This window comes from Anarhichas minor, unplaced genomic scaffold (assembly GCF_050575085.1).
Source record: "Anarhichas minor isolate MPS153535 unplaced genomic scaffold, ASM5057508v1 ptg000048l, whole genome shotgun sequence".
NCBI lineage: Eukaryota > Metazoa > Chordata > Actinopteri > Perciformes > Anarhichadidae > Anarhichas > Anarhichas minor.
The window spans coordinates 1,271,361-1,283,347 of NW_027466494.1; the positions used below are offsets into that span (position 1 = coordinate 1,271,361).

The window sequence follows — 11,987 nt, forward strand, 5'->3', positions numbered from 1 at the left end:
GGTTCTACATAAGTTCTATCAGAGTTCTACATGTTATATCAGAGTTCTATATAAGTTCTATCAGAGTTATATTAGAGTTCTATATAAGTTATATCTGGGTTCCATCAGAGTTCTATATAAATTATATTAGAGTTCTATCAGAGTTCTATATAAGTTATATCAGAGCTTTGATACATTTAATAGATTCTTAATACACTGTTGGCCAGAAGAAATGCGCGCGCACCTTAACGTCTCGCGTGTGTTTATCAGAGCGGTGCCGCGGTGGCTGATGGGACATGTCCGCCATGTTTTCAGAGCAGTCCCGAGCAACGGTTCTCAAGTCCCGTTAAACGTTCCTCCGGTGACCGGAGCAGCTGGTACGTCTGTATCGGTGGTTCACGGATTTAAAGAATGAGTAAACTCTCGTTCCGGGCTCGAGCGCTAGACGCCTCCAAACCTCTCCCGGTGTACCGGAACAGAGACGTACCGGAGCTCACGGACCTGTCCATTAACCGGGCCGTGTTACAGATGCCCACCGGGATGGAGAAGGAAGAGGAGCTGGTACGTTTAAAGAGCGTTAGTGTGGAGCTGTGGCGGGAGTCATGTTTACGTTCACTACGTTACTTACGTACAGTCTGCGCTATCAGCGTAGCGTCAACGAGGCGTGAACGCGCTCTGTGGCTGTGACCTTTACGTTCTTACGTAGTAGTCATGGTAACGCATGGACGCAGTGGCCGACCTAGCTGCTAGCTTACCAGTGCTACTGTTAGCTTTAGTCCATGAGACGCATGTACAGTTATCATATATATATATATATATATATATACTTACACTATATATATATGTTTAGTGTGCCTCACCTGTGTGCCTCACCTGTGTGTTTCAGGAGCACCACCTGCAGAGGGCGATCTCAGCCCAGCAGGTGTTCAGGGAGAAGAAGGAGAACATGGTGATCCCTGTACCTGAAGCAGAGAGTAACACCACATACTACGACCGTCTGTACAAAGGAGAAGTCAAGGTCCCCAAACAGCTCCTCCACATACAGCGTGAGTAATACACAACAATATACTACCTGTGTAGTACCTGTGATAGTACCTGTGATAGTACCTGTGTGTAGTACTCGTACTGCACCCCCATAATCGTTAAAACACTTTTTAATAAAATATCCATTTCCTCCGGTTTGGTCTCAGGTGGATGATTTACGTTGTAGAGCCGATCCACTAGTAGACAGTGAGACTGGTCTTGTTGAGACTGCATCTGAATCAGGTCTAGATGAGTCTACATGTTAAGCCTCCATGTTGTGTTCAGGTCCATCAGTCTCATGTTTGTGGTCCTGCAGCTTTGTGTCTGGATCTGGAGCAGCCGGACTACGACATGGACTCAGAGGACGAGACGCTCATCAACAGGCTCAACAGAAAGATGGAGATCAAACCTCTGCAGTTTGAGACCATGGTGGACCGACTGGAGAAGGCCACAACACACCAGGTAAACCTGAACAAACACACCAGGTAACACTGCACTGGGTCTCTCTGTCTCTCTCTCTCACACACACATCAAACACTCGTAGCTCTTCTGGTGGCTGAAGTCTCTGTTCTACTGGAGAGCATTTATGCTTTTGTTCCTTTACAGTTTATGTGTGAACTTCACAATAGTTGTGCAGAACAAAATAAGCATCAATAAGAAAAGGAAAGTCCTCTGTTTTGTGTCCGTCTTCCTCAAAGCCTCAAACCGTGACTTCAGACGTCTCCGTAGGTTTGATACCTCCGCTGGACACGCTGCTCACTAATCGTTACAATAACAGCTGCTAGTAAAGACAACAAGGTCAACAACACCTGTAATCAGTTATGTTGAATTATCCTGGTAGTCGATCGGTAATCAAGGCTGTTTGTGAGCTTACAGTAAAGGGTCACGTGATCGGTGACCAATCAGAGGACACGTGAACCAATCAAGTAGTGAAAGCGGGCGTCTACGTCATCGTTTATAAACGTATGTGTTTACGAGCGTCCACACTAGTCGGAGGTTTAACTTATCTGACCTCGGTGCTCTGAAACTCCGGTGTAGTGAAACACTCAGTGAGAACGAAGCAAAACATACGAGTTTAAAATGGAAACGCAGTCGTGTGGACGTGGCCTCTGTCAAGTCTCCTCTGGTCTTTTTGTCGGTTGGTCTCTGTGATAGATGGATAGATACTGTATTCATCCAAAGATATACTTCAGCAAACAAAGTAACAGAGTAAAAATATTAAGTATGAAAAATGCACAATATATACAATGAAATAGAATAGTGTTAAATTAACTAACTAGGTAAAAAACAGGAGTGCAAAAATCAACCAACAGCAGCAACAACAGTGTAGCGGTGTGTAGTCATGTGAAGGATGATCTGTTCAGAGGTGATTTATTATAAAGTGTTATAGCAGAGGGCAGGAATGTTCTCCTGTATCGGTCCTTGTGACAGCGGAGCTGGATCAGTCTGTCCCTGCAGTAGGTGGTGGAGAGGGTGGTCCGGGTTGTCTAATATGAATAATAATGAAACTCCATATTGGAGTGGTTCTGGTTCTGTCCTCAGCCGGTCTCTCTGTGGTTCTGGTTCTGTCCTCAGCCGGTCTCCCTGTCGGAGGCGAAGCTGCTGCTGAAGGAGGATGACTACCTGCTGAAGTCTGTGTATGATTACTGGGTGAGGAAGAGGAAGAACTGTGGAGCTCCGTCACTGATTCCTCACATCAAACAGGAGAGAAGAGACGGATCGACGAACAACGACGCCTACGTGGCCTTCAGACGCAGGACGGAGAAGATGCAGACCAGGAAGGTGAGTCCTTCTCTCGGTTCTCCATGTGGACTCTATTTAAACCTGCTGGATTCACAAACGCATGCTGTTTATTCATTAGGCCCGTCGTCGATTTTTCTACTTTAGGTTTTTGAATAAAATCATAAAAATGAATGTGTTGCCAAGACATTAATATCCTCTAAGAATGTTACAGATATTCTAACGGTACAGTTAAGTTCTACTGCAGCTGTCATACTTTAATAACGACGACTCAGAGTTTATGAACAGATGATGTGATGTCTTTCAGAACCGTAAGAACGATGAAGCGTCCTACGAGAAGATGCTGAGGCTGAGGAGAGAGTTCAGTCGGACCGTCACCATCCTGGAGATGATCAAGAGGAGAGAGAAGTCCAAGAGAGAGCTGCTGCACCTCACCCTGGAGGTGGTGGAGAGGAGGTGAGGAGAGGAGGAGACACTTCACCCTGGAGGTGGTGGAGAGTAGGGGAGGAGGAAGGGAGGAGGAGGAGGAGGAGATAGTTCAGTTGGACTGGCACCATCCTGGAGATGATCAAGAGGAGAGAGAAGTCCAAGAGAGACCTGCTGCACCTCACCCTGGAGGTGGTGAGGAGGAGGCATCTCACCCTGGAGGTGGTGGAGACAACTGAATTTCATTTTTTTCTGAAGCTGTGGAGGTTTGAAGTCTGATGTTTTGTGTGTTCAGGTGTCAGATGGAAGATTTCAGTGGAGAAACTCTCAGAGAGGTTTCACTCCCTCTGGTGGAGAAACCAGTTTACAGCGTCCCAGTTACTCTAAACAACAACAGACACAGAACGGACATCAAGATCAAGGTACGGAGTCTCCTTCATAGTCTCCTTCACAGGTTACCTTCTGTTTACTGTATTTAACACATGAGTTAGTCTCCTTCATAGAACACAGGTTACCTTCTCTTTACTGTATTTAACACATGAGTTAGTCTCCTTCATAGAACACAGGTTACCTTCTCTTTACTGTATTTAACACATGAGTTAGTCTCCTTCATAGAACACAGGTTACCTTCTGTTGTTACATATTACTGTACTTATGAATCCAGTGTCTTGGCTCCCTCAGATCTCATGTTCAGAGTCTATGTTTCAGAAGAAGCTGGTGTCTGACGAGCTTCCCTTTGATCTGATCCGACCGAAAAAGAACATGAGACGGGACAGATTCTGTCCTCCACAGAGACGACCCTGTCGACCGCCCGGTCCCTTCACCGTCAACAAGGCCAACATCAAACAGTACGACTTCCACAGCTCTGGAGAGGAAGACAGCCCTCCACCTCCACTGGTCAGGAACCACCATCACCATCTTCAACTTTTATTGTGAAATCATGTGTAGAAAGACATACTCTGTATAATATAGTAAAAACAATATTATAATATATTCTGTTCATGTCTCTTCAGTCTCCCCCGTCTTCACCTGATGAAGAAAATAATCCTGATGGAGTTTATGTGTTCAGGAGAAAAGCTGGATGTCAATATCTCTCTGTGAGTTTCTCCTCTTGTTTTACAATAGTGCTGCTGGTGCTGCTACTACTACTAGTGCTGCTACTACTACTAGTGTTGCTGCTACTAGTGCTGCTAGTGCTGCTGCTACTAGTGCTGCTAGTGTTGCTACAACTAGTGCTGCTAGTGCTAGTGTTGCTACTGCTAGTGCTGCTACTACTAGTGCTGCTGCCACTAGTGCTGCTGCTACTAGTGTTGCTACTGCTAGTGCTGCTGGTGCTGCTACTACTAGTGCTGCTAGTGCTGCTACTACTAGTGCTGCTGCTACTACTACTAGTGCTGCTACTACTAGTGCTGCTAGTGTTGCTAGTGCTACTACTACTAGTGCTGCTAGTGCTGCTACTACTAGTGCTACTACTACTAGTGCTGCTAGTGCTAATGCTGCTAGTGCTGCTACTACTAGTGCTGCTACTGCTACTAGTGCTGCTACTACTAATAGTGCTGCTGCTACTAGTGCTGCTGCTGCTAGTGTTGCTACTACTAGTGCTAGTGCTGCTGCTGCTAGTGCTGCTGCTGCTAGTGCTGCTGCTACTAGTGCTGCTACTACTAATAGTGCTACTACTAATAGTGCTGCTGCTACTAGTGCTGCTGCTACTAGTGCTGCTACTACTAGTGCTGCTAGTGCTACTACTACTAGTGCTGCTAGTGTTGCTACTACTAGTGCTGCTAGTGTTGCTACTACTAGTGCTGCTAGTGTTGCTATTACTAGTGCTGCTGCTGCTAGTGTTGCTACTACTAGTGCTGCTACTAGTGCTGCTAGTGCTGCTGCTGCTAGTGCTGCTGCTACTAGTGCTGCTAGTGTTGCTACAACTAGTGCTGCTAGTGCTAGTGTTGCTACTGCTAGTGCTGCTGCCACTAGTGCTGCTGCTACTAGTGTTGCTACTACTAGTGCTGCTACTGCTAGTGCTGCTAGTGCTGCTACTACTAGTGCTGCTAGTGCTGCTACTATTAGTGCTGCTACTACTACTAGTGCTGCTACTACTAGTGCTGCTAGTGTTGCTACTACTAGTGCTACTACTACTAGTGCTGCTAGTGCTGCTACTACTAGTGCTACTACTACTAGTGCTAATGCTGCTAGTGCTGATACTACTAATAGTGCTGCTGCTACTAGTGCTGCTGCCGCTAGTGCTGCTGCTACTAGTGCTGCTACTACTAGTGCTGCTACTACTAATAGTGCTGCTGCTACTAGTGCTGCTACTACTAGTGCTGCTAGTGCTACTACTACTAGTGCTACTACTACTAGTGCTGCTAGTGTTACTACTACTAGTGCTGCTAGTGTTGCTACTACTAGTGCTGCTGCTACTAGTGCTGCTAGTGCTGCTACTACTAGTGCTGCTGTTTTTTTTGTGTCGTAGTCTGTCTGTTTTGTTCTCTGCATTTTGACCCATCCCTATACAGGGAGCAGTGGGCTGCTCCTGAGAAGCACCTGAGGAGCGCTTAGGGGTTCAGTGTCTTGCTCAGGGACATTTCGGAAATACTTCTTCTAAGGAGTGAAACACTTCTAAACTCAGTGTAGTTGTTGTATAAAAGATATAAAACACTTTAGAGGATAATAAACACTAACTACTGTTTGTGTTGGTTTGTTTCTGCAGCCTGAGACGGAGCAGACGGGTGGAGACGATCATCCTCTCCCTCAGTGTCTCCGTCACTCTCTGGCTGAACTGATTCTGCCTCCTCATTGGACGGGACTGAGCCGCCGCAGGATAGGACGGGGGGGCAGGTAGCTCCCATCTACTGACCCCTCACTCTCATCACAGTCTTCATCAGTAAAGCTGAAGACTTTTCTCCATCTCTCTCTCTGATCAGGATCATCCTGGACCGAGCCTCCTCAGGTCTGGATCCAATACTGAAGCAGCTGGACTCTTCAACACATCAAGTCTGCAGGACCAGAACCAGGACCAGTAATGACCCTGTAACACTGGAGCAGAAACCCCCCCTGACCTCAGGAACCACTGGCCCCTGTCTGACTGAAGTCCTGAGCAACATCCAGACCCTGAGGAGGTTCTGCTTCAGACCCAGACCGGTTCAGGGCCAGAGGGAGGGCGGCAGAAGGACCACAGAGTCTTCTATGGAGGACCACAGAGTCGCCTGTTGTCATTTACCTGGCAATAACTCAGGTGAGCTTCTGATCATTAGTTTCATCTCTGTCAGCAGCAGATCCTGGAGCTGAGAGGACAGCAGACTTTGACTGAACCACAACAGTTTGAACCGTCAAGTCAAGTCCAAGTCTCCAGTTTAGATGAACTATTTGACTTTTTATTTTGTCACATCATGGTTCAGCTCTGCTCCCCATGTGGACCAGCTGCTACACGTGCCAGTTAGTTATGTATATGCATATATATGTCTTCTCTCTGTGTACCAGCAGGGGGCATCACAGAGGAGCAGTACCACAGTCATCAGCAGCAGCTGATCCAGATGCAGAAACAACAGCTGGAACAGCTGCAATTACAGAACAACAATGCTTTATATAGACACACATCACTGTGTGGAGCACAGGTAACATATATATTAATATATAACAATACTGCTTTATATAGACACACATCACTGTGTTGAACACAGGTAATATACTGTATATTTGGTGGTCTGGTTCTCTGAGTAACACCCGGTCCTGGTCTTTCTCTAGTCCACCAGGTCCAGTGAGTCCCGTTCAAAGACCGTGGACTCGGCCAGCGCTCAGTTTGCAGCCTCAGCTGTGATCAGCGCTACTCTTCCTCCTCTTCTTCCTCCTCGTGGTCACAACAGTGAGAACAAACCCTATAAGTCTAGCATCAACGGAGTCCTTCATTCTTCAGGTAAGCCACCTCACCTGTCTGAGTCTCGCTGGGTGAACCGATGCTCATGAGAACTTTATTTATATGAGTTAGTATCATTGAGGACAAAAGGTAGCGATGTATTGAATCAAAGAGGTCCATAAGAGATGAAGTGGACATTTTGTAAAAGAAGTATCTATTTTAAATGTATAAGATGATATTAATATATATATCATATCATTAATGTAAACTCCTCCTCAGGTCCCTCCAGGCCTCCGTACTCGTCCTCCTCGTCTGTCAGCAGGTTGGGGCTTTCAGCTCGGGGGTCTCTCTCCTCTTCCACTCAGTCTCTTCCTAACCAGAGGAACCAGGTGAACCAGGTGAGAGCCCCCCCCCACACTGCTCGACCCTCCGCCCCCCCAACGTCTGCCTTAAAGCTTGCCACCATCACTGCCAGCCTCGACCGAGTGCCCAAAGTCTCCACCGCCAGGTAAACGCCTCCTACACCTGTCCATGTAAACTCCTAGACACACCTGTACGACGCGCACACCCGTGTGCAACGCACACACCTGTCCAGGTAAACTCGTCCTACATAATGTTTCTGACCTTTTAACTTTATAACTGATACCAGACCAACAGTGAAACAGATATATTGTAAATACGAGGACTAATAATAATAGTAATACTAGTAATAATAATAGTAGTAGTGATAGTAATAGTAATTAAAGCTCCAAGCAGCATTGATCGGGCCCTCGCATCTTCACGCATGCCGAGGGTACTGGCAGGACTCTGGTTGATGCAGCCATTCAGTTCTGTGACCATCAGACACTGCATGCACGAGTTAGACGGTATTTCCTGTGGTACCAGCGGCGTAGCCAGTTCATTTTGCCAGGTCTTAAGACTCGATTGTTTTGAGTGCATCTCCGAATACAATCATAAATGCAAGCCTGTAAAGTTTGACAAAAAGACGATTGTTTGTGAATGCGCTTTAGTGTAACATAACAGACTGTCAAAGTAAATGCAGGTCTCAAAAACGACCGTTTGTTTGTGCAAGTAGCTCTGTCAATCATTGCTGAGGGACTCAAAGCGGGAACAGTCATGGAGAAATGGCACAACATTCTCAAAACATCTCACTTTGCACACATTTAGATCAGAAAAGTCTTATTTTCTGGTGTTATGCCCACGAATCTTTAATAAGTTCAGTGTTTGGATGCCTGTAATTATAGAATCCTGCTTACTGTCATGGTTGCTAGTTGGTGGCGCTATGAGCTAATATTGGCATGCAGAAGTTCTAAAGCCATGACATTCATCAACAATGTCAAGTTTTGAAAAAGTACAGTCGAGTTACAACAGCTTGATGGATGATGTGAACCATGTAAAATGGTCGCCACACCAAGTCCATGTCGTTCGATGAAACCTCAAGCTTTTAGTAACTTTTAATCACTAAGGTCTTTAGATTGTTCTGACCAAATTCTAAATTGATAGGATTAATTCCCTAGGAGAAGTTTGAGTAGAGCACCTGGAAATTGCAAAAAAAACATGAGAAATTCATACAAAATTCAAAATGGCTGACTTCCGGTTGAGTTTAGAGCTTAGACCCCTAAGACTTTTTTTTAAGTCTACATGTGATACATCTGCTTACCAAATGTCATACATCTAGGTGAAACATACTGCGAGGGCTGCATCGTCGAAATATTGTAGGGTCCCTATCGAGCCGACTTGCCACTCTGAAGCATTAAAATCACATCAGATAACATTCAGAATTTTAAATGTTTGTGACAAGTTTGATTATGTTTTGAGCATTTTTAGCCCCTCAAAAACACCTTCGTTTTTCATGGCAAAGAATGCGTCGCCACGGCAACGGCCTTTCACGAAACAACAAGCTTTGAGTAACTTTTCATCACAAAGGTCTTTAGATTGTTCTGACCAAATTCTAGGTTTATTCGATTATTTCCCTAGGAGGACGTCGTTAAAGTGCAGTGCCTGGAAATGACAAAAACAACACAAGAAATTCATAACAAATTCAAAATGGCTGACTTCCGGTTGGGTTTAGAGCATGGTCCCAAGAGACTTTCTTTTAAGTCCACATGTGCCTACCAAATTTTGTAAATCTATGTGAAACGTACTGCGAGGGCTGCTTCATCGAAATATTGTAGGGGGCGCTATTGAGCCGATTTGCCACTCTGAACCAATAAAATCATATTATATAACTACATTTTGGCCTTTAAATCTGTTTGCCAAGTTTGCTTATGTTTCGAGCATTTTTAGCCTCTCAAAATTACCTTAGTTTTTCACGGCGAAGACTGCGTTGCCATGGCAACGGCGTTCGACGAAACATCAAAAGCTTCATGAACTGGTATTATGAACTTCTTACATTTGTGTGGAAGTAATTTGATGTTGATTTGATTTACCTACTAAGAGAAACAAGCCAAAGTATAAAGACTTTAACTTCCTGTTACCAGTAGGTGGCGCTATGACTATGATTCAAAATTGGCCTGCAGATGTCTTCATGCCTGGAGTCTAATCAACCATGTGACATCTGGTAAAGATCTGATGATGTGGAGTTGAGTTACATCAGTTTATTCGTTCATGGCGAAGGATCAAAATTCGCCAAGCCGCCACGTCACCGCCCTTCAACAACTTCTTCACAATCTTCACAATCAAGCATTATCAAGGTCTTAAGGCTGTTCTGACAACATTTTAGAGGGATCTGATTAATCTGTGAGGAGCAGGATGTCAAAGTACACAACTTACAACTTCCAGTTGCCACTAGGTGGCGCTATTACTATGATTCTAAATTGTCTTATAGATGTGTTCCGAGTCAGGATGTTATGACATATGAGAGATTTGGAGCAGATTAGTCAATGTATGGCCGAGTTACAACAACTTCCTGTTTCGCGGCGAATGGTGTTTTTTTGACGCCACGCCACGGATACATAGTTCGATAACTTTTTGATCTTTGAGTAACTTTTCACTGCCACGGTCTCAAGAGCATACTGACCGAATCTGAAGTCAATCGGATCAAATCTCTGTGACGCCTTGAAACGGTCAAAAACGTCATAAAAGTCAAAATGGCTGACTTCCTGTTTGGTTTAATGAAAAACTCCAAAAGGATTTTTTGTGCGTCTCATCACGTTCCACATACCTACCAAATTTCATACTGCTAGGTGAAACCCGGTGTTGGGGCTACTCAATAGGGGGCGCTATCGAGCCAATATTTCATACCGCAGTTGGACACCCCAATCAGACTGCAATTTTCGCAAATTCTGGCTTGCGTGCCAAATTTCAGGAGTTTTCCAGTATCCCAAGCACCTCCTTTTTGCGATGAAACTTGTAGAATAATAATAAGAAAAAACATTAGAATAACAATAGGTCCTCCGCTCTGACTACGTCGGTGCTCGGGCCCTAATAATAGCAGCAGTGGGTGTCGGGCAGAACCACAGTCCAGGTACAAATGGCTAGCTAGCTGATGCTAGCTTCAGTGCTGTAAAGTGATGTGTTTGGGCCACAGAGTTTAACCACAGACGTCACAGAGATCAGCTAAGCCAGCTAGCTGCTCACCATAGAAGTCAACGAAACCAAATGAACTCCTGTAAGCATGACCGAGGTTTAATTAGCGCTCGTTAAGTAGCGGAATAAAGAGACATTTTGGTTCAATAGTCTTTCTGAATAATATTACACATACTATGGATTAGATTTACATTAGGACCCAAAAGCTGGTCCAACAAGCTGCTTTGAGATCAGATCAGGACCAGAAGCAAGACCAGGACACCTAACCAGACTGGAAATCTGGTTCTATCAGGATCACCGTTATAGAATCTGCAATGTTTTAAAATACCAGGCCGCTGTCCCAGCTGGTAAAGATCTTTTTAGAGGAAGTGATGTCATCACTGACGGTTGACTGTTTTTATCTCAGAGATCCTCACGAGTCGGAGAGACCTGTGAACGGACTGTCAGAGACCAACCTGCTCATGGAGGTCACATAACATCACATCATCATCTCCTATCACCTCCTCCTCCTACCAGCTCCTCCTCCCATTAGCTCCTCCTCCTCAGTGACCGGTGAATGTGACCTCCAGAAGAAGAAATGTCAGAATCAGAACATTTTATCAAGTGTGGATAATATTATAATTATTATTGTTATTATTGTACAGTTTGTAAATGTCTTTGATGTGAAATAGTTTGTTTATTTCATCAGTTTAGTCTCTAAAGCACATTATCATGTGACTACAGAATCATCTGATTGGTTCACAGTAAGCCTTGTTTGTGTATCCTGGCTCTGATTGGTCCATGATGAGTCTGTATCTTGGCTCTGATTGGTCCATGATGAGTCTGTATCTTGGCTCTGATTGGTCCATGATGAGTCTGTATCTTGGCTCTGATTGGTCCATGAGTCTGTATCTTGGCTCTGATTGGTCCATGAGTCTGTATCTTGGCTCTGATTGGTCCATGATGACTTATATTATTTATTTCTCATGTTTACATTTTGTATTTCTTTAAAATCTGAACGTGAGTCTTGATTTATTTAATTTTTCCTGATTTAAAGATGTTTTTGTGACGTCCGGATCGACTTGATATTTTTTTAATGTTTGTTAAATAATCTCTTCATGGCCTTCTGATCATTTGAGCCACATTAAAATAAACAATATGCACAAATTTTTTTATATTTTTAAACTTGTTTCTATGACGTCATCAGTCTGAATCATGTAAAGAAGTTTGTTTCTCCTTAAAATGCTGAGAAATAAAAATGCATCGACAGACTTTCTGTTGGTTTTATTTTTCGTTGTAAATAACTTCTCACCACCAGAGTAAAAACAAGAAAACTTCAGATTACGTGTTTTTACTGAACACATTGAGCCTCATTCAATAAGGTTAGTCAGGGTTAGTTAGTTTTAGTTAGGGTTAGTCTTCAGATTCATTTTTTCTGTTAGTGAATCAGAATCCTTCTAAA

General features: G+C 44.2%; 1 protein-coding gene across 5 annotated transcripts; it reads left to right on the forward strand.

The window, feature by feature from the left end:
* The first annotated feature begins 269 nt into the window (after nucleotides 1-269).
* Nucleotides 270-11,797, forward strand: epc2 (enhancer of polycomb 2). 5 transcript variants are annotated; one of them, XR_012959395.1, is made up of 14 exons: nucleotides 270-540; nucleotides 866-1,025; nucleotides 1,319-1,464; nucleotides 2,578-2,784; nucleotides 3,050-3,198; nucleotides 3,464-3,590; nucleotides 3,877-4,065; nucleotides 4,182-4,265; nucleotides 5,876-6,003; nucleotides 6,090-6,400; nucleotides 6,646-6,779; nucleotides 6,910-7,078; nucleotides 7,298-7,613; nucleotides 10,953-11,085. XR_012959395.1 is itself a non-coding variant. In XM_076112230.1 (14 exons), the coding sequence occupies exons 1-14, from the start codon at nucleotides 391-393 to the stop codon at nucleotides 11,020-11,022; spliced, it is 2,253 nt and encodes a 750-aa protein (XP_075968345.1). In that variant the 5' UTR covers nucleotides 270-390; the 3' UTR covers nucleotides 11,023-11,797. The 5 variants fall into 5 exon arrangements, 4 of the variants coding, with proteins under 4 accessions (XP_075968345.1, XP_075968348.1, XP_075968347.1 ...); XM_076112230.1 differs by having other exon boundaries at nucleotides 7,298-7,526; nucleotides 10,953-11,797; XM_076112233.1 differs by having other exon boundaries at nucleotides 7,298-7,416; nucleotides 10,953-11,797.
* Nucleotides 11,798-11,987: the final 190 nt, after the last annotated feature.